This window comes from Wyeomyia smithii, chromosome 3, assembly GCF_029784165.1.
Source record: "Wyeomyia smithii strain HCP4-BCI-WySm-NY-G18 chromosome 3, ASM2978416v1, whole genome shotgun sequence".
NCBI lineage: Eukaryota > Metazoa > Arthropoda > Insecta > Diptera > Culicidae > Wyeomyia > Wyeomyia smithii.
The window spans coordinates 136378060-136402355 of NC_073696.1; the positions used below are offsets into that span (position 1 = coordinate 136378060).

General features: G+C 37.7%; 1 protein-coding gene across 17 annotated transcripts in view; it reads right to left on the reverse strand.

Moving 5' to 3' along the window:
• The window catches only part of LOC129732246 (neuroligin-4, X-linked), a 492846-nt gene that overhangs the window by 301365 nt on the left and 167185 nt on the right, over window positions 1–24296 (reverse strand). For 12 of the 17 annotated variants that reach the window (XM_055692929.1, XM_055692928.1, XM_055692930.1 and 9 more), the window contains one exon: window positions 19799–20016. The exons of 3 other annotated variants lie outside the window; for them this stretch is intronic. In XM_055692929.1, coding sequence (XP_055548904.1) covers window positions 19799–20016 — 218 coding nt within the window. Of the gene's footprint in view, window positions 1–19556; window positions 19712–19798; window positions 20017–24296 lie in introns of those variants that run through there. 2 more of the 17 variants (XM_055692939.1, XM_055692936.1) reach the window with 1 other exon arrangement.

Below are 24296 nucleotides of genomic sequence, written 5' to 3' on the forward strand. Positions count from 1 at the left end.
ACGTTTTTCCTCTTATCACGAGCAGCTACTTGTCGAACGGAATAAATACCCTTTGTTTGTGGTGCTTGTTGTTTCCATCTCCGTTTCTTGCCTGGACACGACAACACACTGGCAATAGCCCTCTTTGTGCCCAATACTGTTACATTCGCGGCACCGATGGTCGTGGAAAGGGCAATCGTGAACGTAGTGTAGCTTACCGCATTTCCAACCCGGCGTCCTCGGTTTGTTGTAGCTCCAACTATTGTTTTGGTGATTGTTGTTGTTGTGTGTCGGTGGAATTTTCGATGCAGGTTTGGAAACGATTGGCTTCTTCGTGTACTTCGTCGGATTGATAGCGTTGACCGACGCCTTCTCACTGTGACATCCTACAATTGATGCGTCTTTCCGAGGATTGATGATGCGATGACACTCTGTAGTGAGATTGTCGAGCGTCATTGATTCATTACCCTCCAGCTTAGCAAGCAGAGCGGTTCGGAATTCAGCGTCCTGAGGTGCGTGTAGACCACAAACGAAGATCAGACACTTGAACTCGTTCACATTGCACGTAGATACGCCGAAATCTTCACAGAGTCGGTTTACAAAACCGGCATATGTTTGAAAATCATCGGAGGTTTTTATTTTTTTTTTTTTTTAAGGGGGGATTTGTTAGTAGCTTAAGTAAATATTAGTAAATAATGAGTATGTGTGTCCAATCACAAATGGTGACTTCTCAACACTGTTAGAAATTTGTAATTCTAATTGTTAGGATTTGTTTGCTTTCGCAATTAGGACTTATCATTCGTAGGGATTTAAACCTACTTGTCAGAAAAGGGGAAGTAAACTTACAACTAACTTAATTGCTAACTTATTGGCTATAAAGAGAGCTTATCGTAGCAATTGAGGATTGCAACGATTTTTGTCGAAAATTGTTAATAATTTTATTTGACATAGTTTCTAATGGTTCAACACCAGTAAGTCTATGTAATTCGAGTGTACCAAACCAAGGAGGACGCTTCAAAATCATTTTCAGAATTTTATTCTGAATCCTTTGGAGCGTTTTCTTCCTTGTTGAACAGCAACTTGACCAGATCGGTACAGCATAGAGCATTGCTGGTCTAAAAATTTGTTTGTAAATCAAAAGTTTGTTCTTTAAACAAAGTTTAGAATTCCTGTTAATGAGAGGATATAAACATCTCGTATATTTGATGCACTTGGCTTGTATACTCTCAATGTGCTCTTTGAAAATAAGTTTTTTATCATAAATTAGTCCCAAGTACTTAACCTTGTCGGACCAACTTAAAATAACCCCATTCATCTTGACAACGTGATTATTGTTTGGCTTGAGGAAAGAAGCCCTAGGCTTATGCGGAAAAATTATCATTTGAGTTTTAGAAGCATTGGGAGAGATTTTCCACTTTTGCAAGTAGGAAGAAAAAATATCTAAACTTTTCTGCAATCGACTGCATATGACACGAAGGCTTTTTCCTTTTACGGAAATGCTTGTGTCATCGCAGAACAATGACTTTGTGCATCCTGGAGGCAAATCAGGAAGATCTGAAGTGAATATGATGTACAGGACTGGACCCAAGACTGAACCTTGAGGTACACCTGCTCTGACAGGAAATCTATCAGATTTTGAATTCTGATAGACAACCTGCAGAGTTCGATCAGTAAGATAATTTTTTAAAATTTTGATTAGGAAAATTGGAAAATTAAAAGTTTGCAATTTCGCAATCAAACCTTTATGCCAAACACTGTCGAATGCTTTTTCTATGTCTAAAAGAGCAGCTCCAGTGGAATAACCTTCAGATTTGTTAGCTCGTATCATATTAGTAACTCTGAGCAATTGATGAGTTGTGGAATGCCCATGGCGAAATCCAAACTGTTCATTTGCAAAAATTGAATTTTCGTTGATGTGTGACATCATTCTGTTAAGAATAATTCTCTCAAACAGTTTACTTATTGAAGAAAGCAAACTGATTGGTCGATAACTTGAAACTTCAGCTGGGTTCTTATCCGGTTTTAAAATGGGAGTAATTTTTGCATTTTTCCATAATTTGGGAAAATATGCAATTTTGAAGCAGCAATTGAAAATTTTCACTAAAAATTCCATTGTGCTCTCAGGGAAATGTTTGATTAGTATATTAAAGATTCCATCGTCACCAGGTGCTTTCATATTTTTGAAATTTTTAATAATTGATTTAATCTCATTCAAGTTAGTTTCAATTATTTCTGCAGGTAAAAAATTCTGGGAAGAAATTAAATCAAATTGACGTGTGACTTCATTTTCAATTGGACTCACAAAATTCAAATTTGAGTTATGAACATTCTCAAACTGCTGAGCAAGTCTTTGAGCCTTTTGTTCATTGGATACAAGAAAACGTTCACCATCTTTCAAAACTGGAATAGGCTTTGAAGGTTTCTTAAGAATCTTCGACAGCTTCCAAAATGGTTTTGAATATGGTTTCAATTTTTCAACTTTAGTCTCAAAATTTTGATTTCTCAGAAGAGTAAATCTATGTTTAATCTCTTTCTGTAATTCTTTATAAATAGTTTTAAAAACAGGGTCACGAGAACGTTGATATTGACGTCTGCGGACATTTTTCAAACGAATTAGAAGTTGAAGATTTTCGTCAATTATTGGTGAATCAAATTTCATTTGAGCCTTTGGAACAGAATAATTCCTGGCATCAACAATTGCACATTTTAATGCTTCCAAAGCGGAATCAATATTCACTTCGTTTTGCAAATCAAGCTCATTATTGAAATTTCTCTCAATATGAGTTTTGTATCTTTCCCAATTAGCCTTGTTATAATTAAAAACAGAGCTCATAGGGTTTAAAACTGATTCATGTGATAAAGAAAAAGTTATTGGAAGATGGTCAGAATCAAAGTCAGCATGTGGGATCAAATTACTACATACATGACTTTGATCTGTAAGCACCAAATCAATAGTTGAAGGGTTTCTTACAGAAGAAAAGCATGTAGGACTATTCGGAGACAAAATAGAATAGTATCCTGAAGAACAATCATTGAATAAAATTTTGCCATTGGAGTTACTTTGAGAATTATTCCATGAACGATGTTTAGCGTTAAAATCGCCGATTATGAAAAATTTCTAACGATTTCTAGTGAGTTTTTGTAAATCACCTTTAAAATAATTTTTGAGCTCGCGTGTGCATTGAAATGGTAAATATGCTGCGGCAATAAATAAAATCCCAAGTTCAGTTTGAACTTCAATTCCCAAAGTTTCAATAACTTTCGTCTCAAGATGGGGAAGAGCACGATGTTTGATTCAGCGATGAATAACAATTGCAACTCCACCGCCGGAACCCTGAATCCTATCAAATCTATGAACCACGTAATTGGGATCATATTTTAATTTAATGTTAGGTTTCAAAAATGTTTCAGTAATAATTGCAATATGCACATTATTTACTGTTAAAAAGTTAAAAAGCTCATTCTCATTGGCCTTCAATGAGCGAGCATTCCAATTTAATATTTTAATTGTTTTATTTAAAATCGTTGCTAAATTTTAAATTAGAAACAATTTTAATAGTAAAATTTGTGCCTATTTGAATGGCTTCAAACATTGATTTTGCCTGCAACATGGCGTTCATAAGATCGAACATTGCCTGTTGCAAAAAAGAAAGTTTACCTGCCGTAATAGGCCCCAGGCAGTTGACATTAGAAAAAATATTGTCGGCAGCAATATTAGCTGGAGTGATAGGTGTACAATTATTTTCTAGCGTGTTTTGCTTACCCATATTAACGGTCATTTTCGAACTACCAACACTAGGCGGTATAATGTTCGAACTACCTGTAACCTGTGCATAAGTTAAACGGGTGTGCAAAGGAGTAGGTAAACTATGCGTCACTGGTACGCTTGGAGAATTTTGTTTTGAAGTTGGTTTTAATTGAGAAATTGAGTTTTGTTTACCTTGCCTTGCCTTAACAATTGCTAAACGGACTGGGCATTGATAAAAATTTGACATATGGTTGCCGTTACAATTCGCACAGCGAAAATTTTTACTCTCTTTCACAGGACATGTGTCCTTTTTGTGAGAAGAGTCTCCACAATTAAGACATTTTTGGTCCATGTTACAGAATTTGGAACCATGGCCATAACGTTGGCAAGTACGGCATTGGGTGATATACTTTTCACCTCCGCCATACTTCCTATAAATTTCCCACTTTACACGCACATTATACAAAGAATGTGCTTTTTCAAAAAATTTTAGGTTGTTAACCTCATTGCGGTTAAAATGAATTAAATAATTAACAAGGGAAATTCCAGCTCTCTGACTGTTTTCGCCTCGTGGTTTTTGTTTCATTAGAATTACTTGGGTAGGGGCTATGCCAAGTAATTCTGTTAAAGTAAGTTTGATCTCATCAACGGTTTGATCGTTGGTGAGACCTTTCAAGACAACCTTGAACGGCTTGGCGTTCTTTGTGTCGTATGTAAAAAATTTGTACATCTTGTCAGTTAAATACTGAACAAGACGATCACGACCCTTTACTGAGTCGGCTAATAAGCGGCATTCACCTCTACGGCCAATCTGATAGGTAACTTTAACGTCAGAAACAAACGTTGAAAGTTCCTTTTTGAATATATTAAATTCAGAAGAAATAGTTACCACAATAGGTGGAACTTTCTCCTTTTTTAAAGGTTTTATATTTTGTATAGTTTCAATATTAATAACTTCCATTTCACCAGCTTCTTGCTCAGGCAAAATATCAAAAGGATTGTCACTACAGACACTCGATGTGTCAGAAAGAGATGCCTCTCTTTTCCTCCCCGCAGCGATGCGAGGTTTCTTTTTCCGTCCAGCCATTTCAGGTGATACGAAAAAAGTTAAAACAAATGTTAAATTCAAAAGTAGGTAGTCTTGAGAAAGACTGATGGGAAATAACTTTCAGGTAGTCTTTAAAAGACACACTGACAAAACACAAACTTTGAAGCTATAGGCAGTCAAAGACCAGTCCACAAGCAACCGAAAAAACGTCTGATCTGTAGGACAGTTCAAGACGCACTGAAAATCATCGGAGGTCTTCTTGTTAAGCGTGAGACAGCGGTATCGCTTACAAAAAAGAGACGCATGTGCACTGAAGTGCTGCTTCAACTTTGCCACAGTATCGTCGAACAAAAAATCTCGTGTTGTTTTTGGGAGAATGTGGTTCATGTACTCCGCATGAGTGGCGTCGCTAAGCTTGGGGAGCAGTAGACGTGTTTTAGCAGCATCATCCAGGTTAGCTGCATCGACTCGGAAAGTATCCTCATGACGACTGTACCAGTTGTGAATGTGAGGTTAGACACGGGATCGTAGTGGAATTCTGTCATGGAATTTGCAAGAGATTCCATACGGGCATCAGTCGACGATGGTCCTGCAGTAGCCGTTGACATTGTCCGAGACATGACCAGCTCATTTAAAACACTTATCAATACTTGTTCTACATTTGCGACCCGAGAGTGGAATGGCAGCGTGATCATTTCCGCCCCAGGCGACAGCTGTCATGAGTGACGACCGTCACTAGCAGGGCTGAGCACAGTGGTTAACTCGAGATCCAGATTTATTTCAATGTGTTTAGACAGAAAGTTTCAACTCGGAAACCGAGTAGAATTGATGGCCAATTTGGAATCAATCTGTATTCATTATACGTCCTAATTTTAACTGCACTTCATTTTGTTTTTGAGTTTCCTTCGTTATCTGCTACATATCACCCATATAACATGATTTTTACTATGCGTAGATTTGCAAATATCATTGATCAACTTACCGCATAACCAAATAGCTCCGCTCTAATATACTAGAAATATATACGTTCAATATCGTTTGCGCATTGAACTAATTTTCGTACATCTTTGTGTAAAACGATATTGGGACTAGATCAAAAGAGTTCAAATGAAGTTCTCAGGACCACATTTAGATGAGTTCTCGACACACCCGGAAATGTTGTTCGTTTGTTACTAAATTAATAGAGTGCTCATGATCATTGCGGCCATTGCGGACATGCTTTAGATATCCTAAGTTTTCATTCGAACCGAATTTCATCATGCAACTATTCAAACTACCTAGAAATCCAAAACTACTAAACTAGTAAATCGAACTAGTAAATCGAGTATTCAGTCCCCTTGCTGTTGAATAAAGTCAAGTTTCTATCTTTTTGAACAGGTAAAATAAGATAGTTAGAATAGTTTTTGATTTTTAAAAATAAAGCGAATTCTTTCGAAAAACGTTAGATAGGGCTCTAAAAATTTCAAAAGAATTAAAACTCAGACTTCCCCAGTGTTTAATTTGAAAAGAAATAAATAAAAAATAAATTGACTTTAAAATACATCACGTGTATTTTTGCGGCAGTACCGAGTTCAGCAAACTCAGCTAGTTGATGATACATTTCAATGAATCTATGCTTGTTGTTGGAGAACTTCGAATAACCTGCGAAGAAGGCGTTTTTTCTAATAAGGTCTAATTTGTCATGTTAAAACGGATGCATTTAGAGAGTAAATCACTAAGAGAGTAAATTTCTATGATTTGAAATCACTGTTTAAATCATACTGCATCATAGGAATTTGATTATTATTTTGAAATAAAAAAAATCTTTAAAAATCAACTTTTAAGTAAAAATTTGATTTACACTATATACGTTTTTTTCGCGGGGATACGTGCCGCGTAAAAAACCGCGTAAAAAAAGAACTGCCTTAAAAATAACAGGTAAACAGGCGTGAATTCCGGAATCCGCGTAAAAAAAAAACTACGTAAATTCCGGAATCCACGTAAAAAACCGCGTAAATTCCGGAACCGCATAGAAAAAACCAGCGTGAATTCTGCAATCCGATTGAAGAGAAACAGAAATCCGTGCAAAAAAAACCGCGTAAATTCCGGAATCCGCGTAAACAAAACCGCGTAAATTCCGGAATCCGCGTAAAAAAACCGCGTTAATTCCGGAATCTGCGTATAAAAACGCGTAAATTCCGGAATACGCGTAAAAAAGCCGCGTTAAAAGCGTCCTTAGTGTAGAAGTATACAGTGAACCGTTTTAAGAGTGAAAATGTACCGTTTTTCACCGTATACCGTATCCTGTCTTTCATGGCTGTAATCTGGAAGAGAGGTAGTGGCATCGCAACGAAGATAAAGGATAAGAAACAACACAACACATGTTAAACAACAAGGATTCAGTTAATCTGCGAGAAACAGCCAAAAAGGTTCGTTGTTCAAAGTGATATATCTGCAAGATTTTAAAGAAGCAGTGTGTTGGAAGAAATCAGATCCCCAGAGTACACTGACGAAACCGTGAGATCCCAATGCCGTTGGATTACTTGGAAGCACGGTGGAATGTCTTTCATTTTGGATGATGAAAGTTTGCTCTATCGAAGTTTAAAATGCCCGGAATTTAGTGGTTCTACACGCAAAAGCTCGAGCCTAAATCAACCAATAAGTAATTCGCACAACTTGATGTAATGTTGATGTGATGTAATGTAAGAGTGTATATTTTTTTCGGAAAGGCCACGCATTTTCAAAATTTCGCACTAAATGTTAGAAAAAATGACAACATCTGTTTCTTTTGGACGTAAACAACAGGACGTAGCCAACGTTTGGTTGAATACTGCACGTTATTTGAAATGACGGTTGATCGTAAGTGTATATTTATAATTATCGAAACGGTCTATAATACACAAATATTGAGATTACAGCGGTTACAAAATAATATAATGCGATTAATGCAATAGATACACTTCCTCGAGTTTCATGCTGGACGCGTTTCAATGGCTTTCTGTGAAGCAACGAGTATATTTTTTGACAATGGTGTTCCTTTATAAAATTTTTAATAATATGCTGCCTCGATATTTGTGTGATCGAATTGATAGGGGAAGTGATTTTCATAGGTACAACACTAGAAACGCGGAAGACGCTAGAACACCACACTTTTTATTTAGTAGATCACAGAACTCTCTGTTGTACAAAGGAATTAACTTTTTCAATTCGATGCCCAGACAAGTGAAACGTGCAGCAACAATGGCGGAGTTTAAAAGACTTTGTATGTCACACATAAAATCTGTTTTGTAGACAAATTTCAACGAATTTTTTGTGAATTAATAAAGAAGATTGTAATATTTAAGTTTTTTTTTTTTTCAAAATTTATCTGGTACACTAAATTATTATGTTCATTGATGATGATGGGTTTTTGTTTGAATATAGCTAATAATATTCAATAGTAGAGTTAAAAAAAATGAGTTGACTACACATGTTTGAGCCACGCGCGCGTAGACTGACATAGACAATCTGGATACTGAGTACATCAGGGTTAAACCCCTGAAATTGAAACAAAAGGCATATCGGGTTGATAAGTTGCTTTTTTGGTTTGTAATATTATATATATTTTCATCAAGATTTTTAATATTTATCTGTTTTCACGATTTAGAACAAAGGGTTGGGAGAAAAAACTGAAAAGGCTTGGGTTTGCCTGTGGACTTGAAGCTCGTTATCGAGAACTATAGTATCATAGGATCTCTCTCGTAGTTTTGGATCGTTATCCAGAACCAATTCTGATTAGTTAAAGCTCCTAAATGTTAGATTCGATTCCTAACCAAATCCAGATAATTTTCGGGTTGGAAACATTTGGATGAGCCTTGGATCAATGATGTTATTGGAAAATCGTTTTTTTTTTTAATTTTCAAATTATTGGTATTCTTTTGAAGGTTTACTATGCCTGTATTAATAACCAGTCCGTTATTTGTTTGCCTACTGGTTACATTGTATGTCTTCAAATAATATCTTTCTTAGATAAATCGACCAGCTCAAACCGATGTAGGGGTATGAGGTGGGACCATCATCAATCAGAATCAATCAATCTTTATTGCAGCAGCAATAAAGTTACCAAGATGCTAAATCCATCCATTTTTCGTCGATTTTTTATTGCAATAATAAATATCAATGTTTAAGTGACCTATATTTGATGCAGTAAAGTATCTTCCCACAAGATGATGTGATCTGCAAAATAAGCCATTCATCGGATACCTGGCTTCGGCTTAACAAAGCAATGTAATTCAAAAAAATGTATAATATTTAATCATGGGCGCAACTAATAAGAATTTCTAGGGGGGGCTAGTTTTCATGCATGTAATTTTAAAAAACAGAAAAAGGAGTTTTAATAAGCTTATTTAATAATGCTTAAAATAGTGTCGTAACAGCAGCAAAAATCACTTCAAGATAGAATCTCCGAAGATGTACTAAATATCTTGAACACAGTGTCAACGCCAACCTCTTTCAGCAACACTGATTTGATATTGAGGAGAGCCAGGTTTGGTAAATGGCTGCGCAGGGCTTTTTAACAGCACACCCGTCCAGTACAGGAATAAAATAGACCCCAGTGTGGTTCAAGGCATAATGCCCTATTCCTACCTCCACGTGTTACCGACTGGGATACGAGCAACCAGGGGAAAACCGGTGAACCGGTGGAAACTTGGTCGTATGCTGACAGGAAAGGGGTAGTTGTTCTCCTTAGAGAGCAGCTTGTCTGAACCCAACAGGCTAGGGGCGGCTCAAACAGCGACTGATCCGGACCGAACGGCTGAACTATGAAATGCGGTGTCTCGCCAGCTACACCTATGGCGGCAGCCCCGTCGCGAGACTAAGCATCGCAGCCCTAGTAAGGCAACATACTAAAATAAACATACTACGAAGAATCAAGAATACAAAACGAACCGGAAACAATAGGCAATGACCCAGCCGACGAGAAAGGGACGACGATTAGAAGCTCGGTACATGTAACAGTAGATCGTTCAACGCACCGGATGTCGACTGGATTCTGCTGGATCAGCTAGAATCCCGCCACTTCGACATTGTTGCGCTCCAGGAGCTTTGCTTGAAAGGAGAGAAGGTACGGTGGATTTGTGACCGCAAGGCACAGTACCACCAAAGCGGTGGCACAACCAATGAGCTTGGTAGTGGTTTTATAGTGCTGGGCAGGATGCAGAGTCGTGTTATGAAGTGGCAGGCAATCAGCGACAGGTTGTGTTTGTTGAGAATAAAAGGCTGGTTCCACAACTACACTATTCCCAATGTGCACTGCCCTCACGAAGGAAAACCTGATGTAGAGAAAGAAACGTTCTACGCATAGCTGGAGAAACTTTACGATAGCTGCTCGCGTAGAGACATCAAGATCGTCATTGGGGACATGAACGGAAGGAAAGACTTATATAAGCCGGTGATCGGCCCGCACAGCCTGCACACCGTGGCGAACGACAACGGCCAGCTATGCACCAACTTTGCAGCTTCCCGCGGGCTGGCAGTCCAAAGTCCCTTCTTTCCTCGACCAATGTACAGCGAAACAATTGACCACGTTCTCATCGACGGCTCGTTCTTCTCAGACATTACATACGTACGCACCAATCACAGTGCTGATCGGACATGACCACTTCGATACAAAAAACTACCAAACCCTGATATAACCGGTAGTCCTCTACGGAAGTCCTCTTGGTGTTTTCGAACGGAAGGTGCTGTGGACTATCTACGGTGGAGTACAAACGGACGACGGATAACGGCGCGACAGCGCATGAACCATTAGCTACAAGCGCTGTTTGGAGAGGACCCCATTGCGCACCTGGCGAAAGACAATTGGTTGCGGTGGACCGGTCGAGTCGTAAGGATGCCGGACTTCTCTTCAGCAAACCCTACCGGCACCAGAAAGAAGGGGCGCAGCGTGCATGATGGCTCGACCAGATCGAAAGAGACTTGCAAGTGATGAAACGTCTGGGGAACTGGTGAAACACAGCCCAAAACCGAGTAAAATGGCGACAACTTCTTGATACAGCACGAGTTACTACAGCTCTTGTCTGACTGGTAAGATGAGTAAGAGAGCTAGGTTTAAGAATCGATCCTGGGTGCAGAACTAGTTCTTAGCCAATGACTGACGACATCTCAATTTGTGTTGATTTTGATGCTCTGGTAAGTAGTATGTAATGTATTTATATTGAATACAATCATTCTCTGGGAAATTCTAGGGGGGGCTTAACACTTTCTAGGGGGGGCTGAAGCCCCCCCTAGCCCCCCCGTAGTTGCGCCCATGTATTTAATATAGAATTAAATTCAAATATAATATATTAGAGTATATTTAGATATAGCTCCATGAATATTCCGAACTTACCTCCATGAACATTTTGAAAGGTCTACTCTCACACATTCATTCACTCTCGAATCATACACTAATTGCGATAATAGCATGAAAACCTCTTATTCAAGTTCTACGCAAATGTTCGTCAATCAGTCGCGCACAAATTCGAATTTACCCTTCTTTGTCAAGGGCGGCCTCATTGGCTTAATCATCTACTCACCCACAAACACTTTCGAATCATACACTAATTGCGATAATAGCATGAAAGCTCTTATTCAAGTTCTACGCAAATGTTCGTCAATCAGTCGCACACAAATTCGAATTTACCCTTCTTTGTCAAGGGCGGCCTCATTGGCTAAATCATCTACTCACCAACGAGCGACGATGGCACTGCGAGCGTATCTAATTTTGCTTCTCGGACGGTTTTTTGTGTTGTATCAAAAGCTGCAGCTTCGAAAATAAAACGATACTTATCCTACCCAGTCCGTTGATTACTTTCTGGACTATTTAAGATTACAGGGGAACCCGAACCTTTCTCTTTCACTAATTGCACAACTAATGATTTTTGGGAAATAGCTTTTATTACTAAAATTCTACGTAGAGGTAGAACGTGTACAGCACTTCGTTGTTCTTGTTGCCAGCCTAACTAACATACACATACTTATACAGAAAATGCTCAGTGTCTAAGTTGAGTTGAGTGGTATATGACATTCAGCCCATTGACCAGTATTAGAACTTCGGTTTTGACAGTGATTACTATACGTTTCTGAGGATAAAGCAAAAATCATAATGCTCTTCTTTTTATTTTCGCACGCATATTGTAACATTTTAGAAATATATGAACACAATTGAATGAAGCTGTAGTTAGTACGATCAGCATCACTTCCACATTGCTTGCAGTTAGTTTAATGTACACTGCAATGCACTACGGAATTGAAGCCGCCGCACAATAGTTGTGGATTACATTCCTTCGAACAAGCTGTTGGCTAACGACCTTCCGACTGGAAAAAAACATGTGTCTGGTTAACCCTGAAAAGAATCAAATTTTGATATGCGAAAAAGATAATCATGAGCATGAGCATGAGCATGATTGACCGCCCGCGGTTGCTACTCCGTTATTGCCAGATCAGCTGTAATTACACAGAGAACCAATGGATGATGCTTGGGATTAACATTCATCCTCAATGTGTAAAAACTGGTGACCTTAATCTTTATATTAGGCAATACCAGCGCCGGCCGCATCCGAATGCAGGTCAAATAAGGAGTGTGTATAGGAATATGTTGACGTGATACTCGCTTTATTGGAAGCCGAGAACACCTCTGCACTTCCACGAGAAATCACTGGGATGTTGGAGAAAAGGGTTAGGTTTGCAGCAGATTTCGTTTTGGTAAACGATGCGCTGAGTTCTAATACCGGGATATTTGTTATTATCGCGCGTACGAGTTCATTATATCTTTTACGGAAATCATAACGCGATCCGAACTCATTCCGGTTGATGATGTAACACCGCAAAAATAAAGCGCACGTGAGGATACCGGACCTACAACCTAATCAAGACACACTCAAATATTCGAAAATCTGTTTATGAAGTCATTATGCAACTACCGAAACGTATCTCTCATTGATTTATCTCAGCTGACTACACAATGTTACGAAGCAACCAGATATGCATTACCCAAAAATGAGAAAAAAGTAAACAGGATAATCTGAGCCAAATTGTGACTTAGGAAGAGTTTGGTGGCATACAGGTGAGTAATTATCAGCGAGTCGCACTGTTTTCCACATAGACGGGGTTACAGGTGGCATATATCTGAAATCAAATGTTATGGTAATGTTTTTTACTTTATGTTGGTAGTATACACATTTTTAGTACATTTAAGCCAAATATCAAATACAGTAGTGGAAAAATAAGATTAAAAATGCTTAAGGGACCCTACTCTGAAAAGTTCTAAAATAATAATTTTTCGTGATTTGTTTTTCGGATGTTTAAAGTAAGGTTAAGTGTTCGGGTATTTTGGCTATCGATTAAGGTATGTTTGAAGAAGTATTTTCATGTCGTGGGTGCAAATATAGAGAGTATTGGGATCGAAAAATGAAACAATGTTATTGAACACATTGAGTACATAAAATAAATTTTTAACAGTCAAATCTTGAACGATCAAGATTTTTCGAGTTTAGAACACTGTGCACTATGCGATTTTCAAATAAATCTTTCCACCAATCGTAAATGTCATGAAATATAATACTTATACCATGCACGTGCTTTACGATAAGTACTTCTTCGTTTTTTATATTTGTTTGTACTTTACGATTTAATGGTGTACTCAGATTCTTTAGTGCATTTGATTTATAATAACGGTTTGTGGGAGCACCATGTTCTGTTTTGATGAGTAATTTCTCTTGTTTCCGATCAGTCTGAGATGACACAAGGAGAGAATTTCGTCACCAATCGTGATGTGATTAGTTGAAATAATTACGTAACTCATGTTTTTGAAATTTAAAATTTGGGTGGGGGGAGGTTGTTGTAGTGTTTCGTAATTTAAGGGGGGAGTCATACTGAACGTTAATTATCGTTAGAGGTTATCCACATTACACGTGGACCGATTTTTAGCAATTTCGAACCCCCTCCCCTCCCCCTCCGTGGACAATTGCCCATATAAATTCTAAAAATTTTGTATGGACCGTGAACATTACACAGACCCCCCCTAAAGGTGTCCACGTGGATTGTGAATGGCCCCTTACGTTATTTGTTCACGACGCCCAATGCAATTTCAGCGTTTAGAATAAATTTTGCATATTGTTGTTCGAAATCATATTGTACAAATGTAATTCATAGAAAATATTCTCTAGACTTGGAAACTGCTTAGTAAGCCAGTTTTGTTATTGGAGATCTAAAGCTTTTGAAATTCGCTTAAGAATTTCTTTCTTGATTTGGACACGGCCTACAAACTCAGAGCAGATCGAGTAAACATTTCTAAATTGTTTTTTTTTTCTAAATATGCTTGATTTCATAGCAACCCATGATGAATTGAGCAAACCATAGCTAATGCTATTATTACTGTTAATCTTTGTTTGCATCTTAGTTTAAGTATATTCATCATAACTAGTTTTTTCTGTTGATTTTATTAACAGAAAAAAAAATAATAAAAAATAATAATTATCGGACAGTCCAAAAATGTTTGTGTAACAAAAGCCAAAAGTCTGTTCTTTGCAAAAATACATCACAACTTACCCAAATCTCAGTCGATTTCCGTATTGATTTCAAATCTGAACGTTTTCTCAAGATTTCAATAATAATGATGAAAAATAATAAGAAACCTAAAACAACTTATATATAACGAATAGCGAAAACATCTCTCCATAGAGGTGTTATCTTTATATGTTATATGTCTTTCTCCTTTTATCCCTTTCCAACCGGGCCCATATAATTGCGTAGGTAGAAGGTGACTTAAAACCTTCTCTCTCGCTTTTTGCACGTCCTATTCATTGTTTCATTGCTCACAACGCTAGTGTCAACATCGCAGTTGCTACGAAAAATTAAAACTCGGAGCAAGCAAGTCTTTTATATAGGAATTGCTTCGATTTAGGTTTTGTTACCCGTCATATTTTACCTACACAATTGTGTGGGCTCGGTCGGAAAGGGTTATAAAATGGCTAAAATACAAACAATCGGAATATGAATGACCGAGCCCAACAATGATTGTGCCGTAAAAGCCAAAACTTGTTTTTCTTAGAAAAATATTTTACTCAGCCAAACATCGGTTGATTTTCATAAAACAACTTCTGTTGTTTCCTAATTGCAAATACTTTCAAAGTGGCAAATTGTAAGTTAAGTTGAAAAATTGTGTGAAAAGTATAAAAAATCAGATTTTAACTCAAAAAACATGTTTTTTTTTAAATTAGTACAAACTTGTATATATTTTGAAAGCTCTATCTCTCCCTTTTATAAACTGGCGAAACTCTCCAAATCGGTTGAGAAATGACCTAGTTATTTCTAGTATGAGCGAATGTTACACTCAACAAGACCCACAACCTACACTAGGTTACTTCAGAAGTTCTTGTATTTTTCCCATTTGTAGTACAGTGTTATCAAAACAGAACTGTAGTATAGTTTTGAAGAGTTTTGTTTCATAAGCAATTTTATAGTTACTAAATTGTAATTTAAAGGAACATTGAGTAGATCTAAACAACTCTCTAATGCAGCAAAACAGTTTGGTCCCACGTCAGTAACAACAGAAGTTACTTCTTCTTTCTGACTATCGGAACTTGATCTTCAATACCAGCGCCGGCCGCATCCGAATGCAGGTCAAATAAGGAGTGTGTATAGGAATATGTTGACGTGATACTCGCTTTATTGGAAGCCGAGAACACCTCTGCACTTCCACGAGAAATCACTGGGATGTTGGAGAAAAGGGTTAGGTTTGCAGCAGATTTCGTTTTGGTAAACGATGCGCTGAGTTCTAATACCGGGATATTTGTTATTATCGCGCGTACGAGTTCATTATATCTTTTACGGAAATCATAACGCGATCCGAACTCATTCCGGTTGATGATGTAACACCGCAAAAATAAAGCGCACGTGAGGATACCGGACCTACAACCTAATCAAGACACACTCAAATATTCGAAAATCTGTTTATGAAGTCATTATGCAACTACCGAAACGTATCTCTCATTGATTTATCTCAGCTGACTACACAATGTTACGAAGCAACCAGATATGCATTACCCAAAAATGAGAAAAAAGTAAACATATAGGCCCTCAACACATACTGCAAGCGGTCAGCAAGAGAACTTCAAAAACGGCCTATTTGCTTGGCCATCGCCGTTCGACAGACGAGTCGCGTATAATCCTGATATTAATTGCAAATAATTGCGATATTTGGTGGCGATTAATTACGATGTTTTGTCGCGATTAATTATTTACGATATTTATCGAACGAACGGAACCTATTCCGAATCACTGCGTGCTGGAAAAGAACCTACGGGTGGACAGTCTGCGAATAAATGGTTTGGTACACATCGAAAGTCACAACACACCGAAAATCCATAGTTGAGCAAAGCTCACCTGGGCCGAAAACACGTTTACTTCGGAAAGTTATGCGCGATCGCTCTATTCTCTCTTACCGACGCATACGCGCGGAGACACGGTATTTAGCGTTGATTACAACTTACTTCTTGAATAATAAAGCGAAGATACCTACTGAGTATGAAAAAACTGGCAAAGTTTCATGCATTCATAGCTAGAAAATTTTTAAAAATGCAAATATGCATATCTAACAAGACCGAGTACTAATTAGATTTAACAAAATGCCAAAACAATTGCAGTCAAAATTTATTTGCCATGCTCACCGACAAGATTTCTACTTAATTAAATTAAAAGTTGTCTATGTGTTTCAGTATTTACTCAAAAGCTAGAAAAATCATAAAACAAGGGCATAAAACTGCTCAAAATATTCGTAACCGTCCAGTCGGAGCGCGAAAGATAAATTTCTAAATTATGTTGTACTGCTACTCATTCCGTCATGTAAAAACCAGCGTGTTCAAAGGTTTAAAACATCCCTCCTATTGGAGCAATTCTGTCTATTGAGTATAGACTTTGGCAAACAAAGCGACTCCATGAAATCACGCTTTAACAAATCTCCATATACTGAGAGCAATGCAACCAGATATGTATCTTCCAAAATAAAAATAAATAAATAAATAACCCAATTGATTCAGAAACGGCTGACAACGCAAGCAGGGTATGTACAGTATCCCTACCGACGTCAGTCCACTGCGCACACAAATAACGAGACAGCTCGATGAACGCGAAAAAAAAACTATACCTCACACATATATATCATCCTCATATAAACTGCACAAAAACAAAAGAAATCACAAACTCACGACAATCCTTCAGTCTGCACCCCTCAAGTCTCAGCACGCACTGCAAGGCCGATGCCATACCGGAGAGGATACGGAGCTAACAGCGTCGTGAAAAGCAGAAAAAAAAACAGTGGTTCCCTTTTGCCATGCAAATCAAACAAAAAACACAGGCAAAACGTCACCAACACTAATACTTATCCTTGAATTCCCGCGTCCTCTGTGAATCATCATGCTAGTGCGAGAACGTGCCGCACGCAAGAGCAACGGTCATCCTGCACTTGCACTTCTCGCGCTTTTCCTTGTTCACCTTGCACTTACTCACACACACTTATGGCAAGGCAAGGGCTAGCGGGAAACGTGCTCCGCCACCGAGAAAGAAATGCAGTTCTCACAAATTAGCCACAAAATTGCACGAATCTTTAACGGATTTCAACATTGACGTCACTCTCACCGATAATACGAAACCGCCACATTTCGTATTAACTTTTACTCCACCCTTTGCACTTAAAATATAACGATTACGCGACGGGAAGGCTAAATAAAATACGTCGACATTATTGCACTATCCTCAACCGTACACGACAACCCTCGGAACATTCATCGCGATTCGAATCAAACACTCGGAATTCACACCGAAACAACAGCGGCCTTCATTCAATAAATGTAGACACATCCCTTTTCCAGATAGAAAATATATAACTTATAAAAACTTGAAAAAACGATGAAAAATTCCGACGAGAAAAATTTTCACGTCCGTTTTTGATCACAGCTTGCTTCGATCTCCTTTGATATGCGAAAAAGATAATCATGTGTCAAAATGACTCCCGACTTTTAAATGATCAAAATGTAAATTTTTCTTCATAAATTATCGATAAATGGTCATGACAGTGTTAACACATCTATAAATAACTAACACCAGCATTTAGATTTGAATACTTCTTTACTGATCAAAAAAGACCGAGAAAAAACCGACGCACGGTTAGAAAAAAGTGGGCAATATCGCTGCAAGCGAGGAGTCAAATTGACGCAGACTATCTTAATGCTAGGATAATGCTAGCGGTTATTGCTTACCTGTAAATTCTGTTGTAAAAGCAAAGACTATGTCTGTAAAACCCTAGGACTGATTCAATATTAAAGTATGCTATACATCAAACTGCATCACGGAAAAACGCTGCAAAAAACTAACTAGCTAACCGATCCTTTTCAAACATTCAGACAAAAAAAATAACCTATTAGTAAGCTTCTGGCATATTTATTTTATTCAACTTCAATACCATAATCGTACGCACGCACCCTAGGCCTAACTCCACTTATTAGGTTTTGTAAAACTTCTGGCTGCAGCTTCTTCTGTACAGAAAACCGGGGAGTATTTATTCGGATACGAAAGTGACATAACAATCAATACATTATTTGAATAGTGGCACGAAGGTACTCCGGCCAGAAAATCGTTGGGCTCTCATGTTGCTTCAACAGAGGGATTAGTCGACTCTGTAGACACTCCTTGAGGTAGATCTCCCTGTTTACAGTCCCGGTAGCCACGAACCAATGGAATACATAAATCTACGGAGATAGTTTGAATTTCAGGTTTGAATGGCTTTTTTGTTAACAGGTTACGTAGTACTCCAAAAACATTATGAAAAAAGCGATGTTGGGTAGATTTAGTCAAGATTTTTTTACAAGTTTTGAGAGTTTAAAATGCCTTCCTGTGCCATGCGGAATACCGTTTCAAATGGTATTTTTTCGTTTACAGATATCTACGTCACAACCCAAAAGTACTTGTTTTTGCCTATTTTTTTGCTACCAACAAAGACTTCTCCTTCTTCCTTGCCTGTGTATACCTCATTGGTCACAAACGGCGCACTCTGTTTGCCACATGAGTAGATCGCTTGTCAAATCATGTTTTTCTTGGCAAACTTTGAAAGTTTTTGCTTCCTTACTTCTTCCGGAACATCAAACTTGTGCTGAGCGGTGAAAAACAGTAGCTCCGTTAGTTCGTCTTGACTAAAGTCTCATCATCCATGATGAGACAACGAGGCTTCGCCAGCACCTGAGGGATGTTCCCATTGTATTTTGCCGTTCGTCTCCATTCGGAGCCTTCTGTTCTTTGTACGTATGCAGACCATCTCGGTCCCTGGCTCTCTGAACGAAAGACTTGGACAGATTCAACTTTATGGTCACATTCTTAACCGGGATGGCATTGGGAATCCGCTTAAACGCTTTCACGACACGCTTGTGATCCCGATCACTAATATAACATCCATTTTGACCACATTTCTCCTTTCATTCGATACTCAGAGTTTCATAGTAACAATTATTCGAATTTCTCGATGAGAGCGTTGAGAATTTTCCAGGTGCTTGCGCACCTCATCAATTTATGATGTTGCTTTTCAAGTGACGCGACTTTAGTCAAAATATCACGAAATACCACGGGGGGGGGGGGGGGTTAGGTTACGGGGGGTATAAAAAGTGATTAAAATATGACCACGTGGTTAAGGAACGGCCCCTTACTGTAAGTGAATTGCGTTCATTTTATTTTGATTGAGTTTCAACGATGTCAACGATGTCAGGGAAATTATACAAAAATATATAAAATTACCTCAGAAATTTGATAGGTACGCGAATACAGGCACAATCAACCTTCAACTACTTCGCTACTGTTGAAGGGTTATCGGATTTTTGAGAACTCATCCATAACTTCTTACTGGCATATTCTAAGGTAACAGTCTTTACTGTTTCATTCAAATGGCCCCTTGGTGTTAGTTTCATAATATGTAAGTTTTAAGTAACAAAAACTTAGCAGATAAGGTGAAATATTTCATAATATTCATTAGAACTCACCAGATCGTGGTACGTATAAATTTAGGTACAAGCAATCCTCTGATTGATTCGCCAGAAGAGGTAACAGACGACGTAACTGTGTTAAACGAGGAAATAGGTGAATGTCAGGATAATCTGAGCCAAATTGTGACTTAGGAAGAGTTTGGTGGCATACAGGTGAGTAATTATCAGCGAGTCGCACTGTTTTCCACATAGACGGGGTTACAGGTGGCATATATCTGAAATCAAATGTTATGGTAATGTTTTTTACTTTATGTTGGTAGTATACACATTTTTAGTACATTTAAGCCAAATATCAAATACAGTAGTGGAAAAATAAGATTAAAAATGCTTAAGGGACCCTACTCTGAAAAGTTCTAAAATAATAATTTTTCGTGATTTGTTTTTCGGATGTTTAAAGTAAGGTTAAGTGTTCGGGTATTTTGGCTATCGATTAAGGTATGTTTGAAGAAGTATTTTCATGTCGTGGGTGCAAATATAGAGAGTATTGGGATCGAAAAATGAAACAATGTTATTGAACACATTGAGTACATAAAATAAATTTTTAACAGTCAAATCTTGAACGATCAAGATTTTTCGAGTTTAGAACACTGTGCACTATGCGATTTTCAAATAAATCTTTCCACCAATCGTAAATGTCATGAAATATAATACTTATACCATGCACGTGCTTTACGATAAGTACTTCTTCGTTTTTTATATTTGTTTGTACTTTACGATTTAATGGTGTACTCAGATTCTTTAGTGCATTTGATTTATAATAACGGTTTGTGGGAGCACCATGTTCTGTTTTGATGAGTAATTTCTCTTGTTTCCGATCAGTCTGAGATGACACAAGGAGAGAATTTCGTCACCAATCGTGATGTGATTAGTTGAAATAATTACGTAACTCATGTTTTTGAAATTTAAAATTTGGGTGGGGGGAGGTTGTTGTAGTGTTTCGTAATTTAAGGGGGGAGTCATACTGAACGTTAATTATCGTTAGAGGTTATCCACATTACACGTGGACCGATTTTTAGCAATTTCGAACCCCCTCCCCTCCCCCTCCGTGGACAATTGCCCATATAAATTCTAAAAATTTTGTATGGACCGTGAACATTACACAGACCCCCCCTAAAGGTGTCCACGTGGATTGTGAATGGCCCCTTACGTTATTTGTTCACGACGCCCAATGCAATTTCAGCGTTTAGAATAAATTTTGCATATTGTTGTTCGAAATCATATTGTACAAATGTAATTCATAGAAAATATTCTCTAGACTTGGAAACTGCTTAGTAAGCCAGTTTTGTTATTGGAGATCTAAAGCTTTTGAAATTCGCTTAAGAATTTCTTTCTTGATTTGGACACGGCCTACAAACTCAGAGCAGATCGAGTAAACATTTCTAAATTGTTTTTTTTTTCTAAATATGCTTGATTTCATAGCAACCCATGATGAATTGAGCAAACCATAGCTAATGCTATTATTACTGTTAATCTTTGTTTGCATCTTAGTTTAAGTATATTCATCATAACTAGTTTTTTCTGTTGATTTTATTAACAGAAAAAAAAATAATAAAAAATAATAATTATCGGACAGTCCAAAAATGTTTGTGTAACAAAAGCCAAAAGTCTGTTCTTTGCAAAAATACATCACAACTTACCCAAATCTCAGTCGATTTCCGTATTGATTTCAAATCTGAACGTTTTCTCAAGATTTCAATAATAATGATGAAAAATAATAAGAAACCTAAAACAACTTATATATAACGAATAGCGAAAACATCTCTCCATAGAGGTGTTATCTTTATATGTTATATGTCTTTCTCCTTTTATCCCTTTCCAACCGGGCCCATATAATTGCGTAGGTAGAAGGTGACTTAAAACCTTCTCTCTCGCTTTTTGCACGTCCTATTCATTGTTTCATTGCTCACAACGCTAGTGTCAACATCGCAGTTGCTACGAAAAATTAAAACTCGGAGCAAGCAAGTCTTTTATATAGGAATTGCTTCGATTTAGGTTTTGTTACCCGTCATATTTTACCTACACAATTGTGTGGGCTCGGTCGGAAAGGGTTATAAAATGGCTAAAATACAAACAATCGGAATATGAATGACCGAGCCCAACAATGATTGTGCCGTAAAAGCCAAAACTTGTTTTTCTTAGAAAAATATTTTACTCAGCCAAACATCGGTTGATTTTCATAAAACAACTTCTGTTGTTTCCTAATTGCAAATACTTTCAAAGTGGCAAATTGTAAGTTAAGTTGAAAAATTGTGTGAAAAGTATAAAAAATCAGATTTTAACTCAAAAAACATGTTTTTTTTTAAATTAGTACAAACTTGTATATATTTTGAAAGCTCTATCTCTCCCTTTTATAAACTGGCGAAACTCTCCAAATCGGTTGAGAAATGACCTAGTTATTTCTAGTATGAGCGAATGTTACACTCAACAAGACCCACAACCTACACTAGGTTACTTCAGAAGTTCTTGTATTTTTCCCATTTGTAGTACAGTGTTATCAAAACAGAACTGTAGTATAGTTTTTAAGAGTTTTGTTTCATAAGCAATTTTATAGTTACTAAATTGTAATTTAAAGGAACATTGAGTAGATCTAAACAACTCTCTAATGCAGCAAAACAGTTTGGTCCCACGTCAGTAACAACAGAAGTTTCTTCTTCTTTCTGACTATCGGAACTTGATCTTCTGTTTATTATAAACAAAGTAATCGTGAGGCCTGTGCTAAGATCCCACTGACATTGTGGAAACTACACGTCCGATGTTAGTGTTGCTGGCTGAAACTCATATAGTTGAAGCTGATGCATTTTATCACTATAACATTCCGGGTTATAAAGTTGGTTTTTGCCTGTCACACTCCCGACATACAGGAGGGGTTGCTATTTACGCCAAGAAATCTGTTAAATTCAACACTCGGTTAAACGAATGTGTTGAAAACAATTGTTTCCTGGGTATATCAGTTGAAAAAGGTATGACGATGAGAAATTTTGGAATTGTATACCATTACCCCAGATCAAGTGACCAGCGTTTTTTGGAAATTTTAGATAACTGTTGGGAGATTTATGAAGATTCGAATAAATTAAACGTTATTGCTGGTGATTTCAATATTGTTTGGCCCAATGAACCAATTTCGAATCCATTGAAGCAATTAGCAGATTTTTTCAATTTGAGATAAACGGTTTGTCAATATACAAGAATTTCCAGACATTCTCGTACATTAATAGATCACGTGTTTTCAAATTTTGATAATGTTCATTCTTTTACAGAGGCCGATTACAAAATTACAGATCATGAGACAATTTGTGTTTTTATTGAGAATGACCAAAACCGTAAGGATAAAGTAAAGATAAAGTGCTGGAATAGATATTCGAAGTAAGTAGTGTCTCAACTTGTTTCGAGAAGCTTGGATTTTCAACCAATAACCAGCGATGGAAGAAAATCGTTTCTAGCGATTTTTGAATACATATAAATCTCCTTTGTGATGCATTAACATCTCTGTCAGTGTGCGATATACATTTACTCTTCTCACATTTGCAAGCAGATCTATGTGTAAGACGAGTTACGAGGATTGCAAAGGAGCACCATGTATATAGTATCCCTGCTGGCGTACTCTCTTTCTCTTCCTTCGCACTATTCGCCTCTTGTCGTGACAGCTAACAACAACATCTGTATCTAAATGTGCACAGCTGAGTATATGGGGTTAGTCGCAATATGTACATATGATGAACAAAAATCATTCATGTTCATTCAGCCAATGATTGTGATTTTTGTCGAAAAGAGAGTGAAAAAAAATGTGTTGTCTCCTACTCCCATAATGAGATTGTTTTGGTGGCAGGTTCAAGTTCCCAGTTGGTTTAGAGATCTTGCTTGTATAAAACGTGTGTCAGGACTCAGGATGGACAAAAAAGTAGAAAAGATTAATATATCCGAAAAAGTTCGGCAAGTTTTCGCAATAGAGGATGGCGGTTTCAGGTGCATCGCGGCGGAGAATTGCACTTACCGGCCAAAAACTATTATTATTTCGAATTGCCATCGGCATCTCCGGGAGCAGCATCCCGTTGAATTCAATATTTTGAATTTTGGAAAACGGCTTCCAGATGACGAAGTAGAAAACCTTTTGCGCCGCAAACGAATTAAACACGCTGGGCAACCGGATGAGTCCACGATAGTGCGAGTGCACCGGCGAAAAATTATTGGTGGGCTGGTTAAACTGTGTACACTCCACGATTGCCCCTTTGCAAGTATGGAGTGGGAGGGACTTCGGGATATCGTAGATCCCATCCTTGAAGCCCTGAACTTAAAAGTTAATCGGCACAGCATTGTTAAAACCATTCAACAAACAAGTGAGGCGATTGTTGAATTGATTACGGCTGAGGTGGAAGGCCAACTCCTCAGTATGAAATTCGACTGTACTTCAAAGATGAACAGAAGTGTGATGGGAGTGAGCATTCAGTTTTATAAGGATTTGAATCTCGTCAGCCGGTCTCTAGGTGAGCAGTTATCT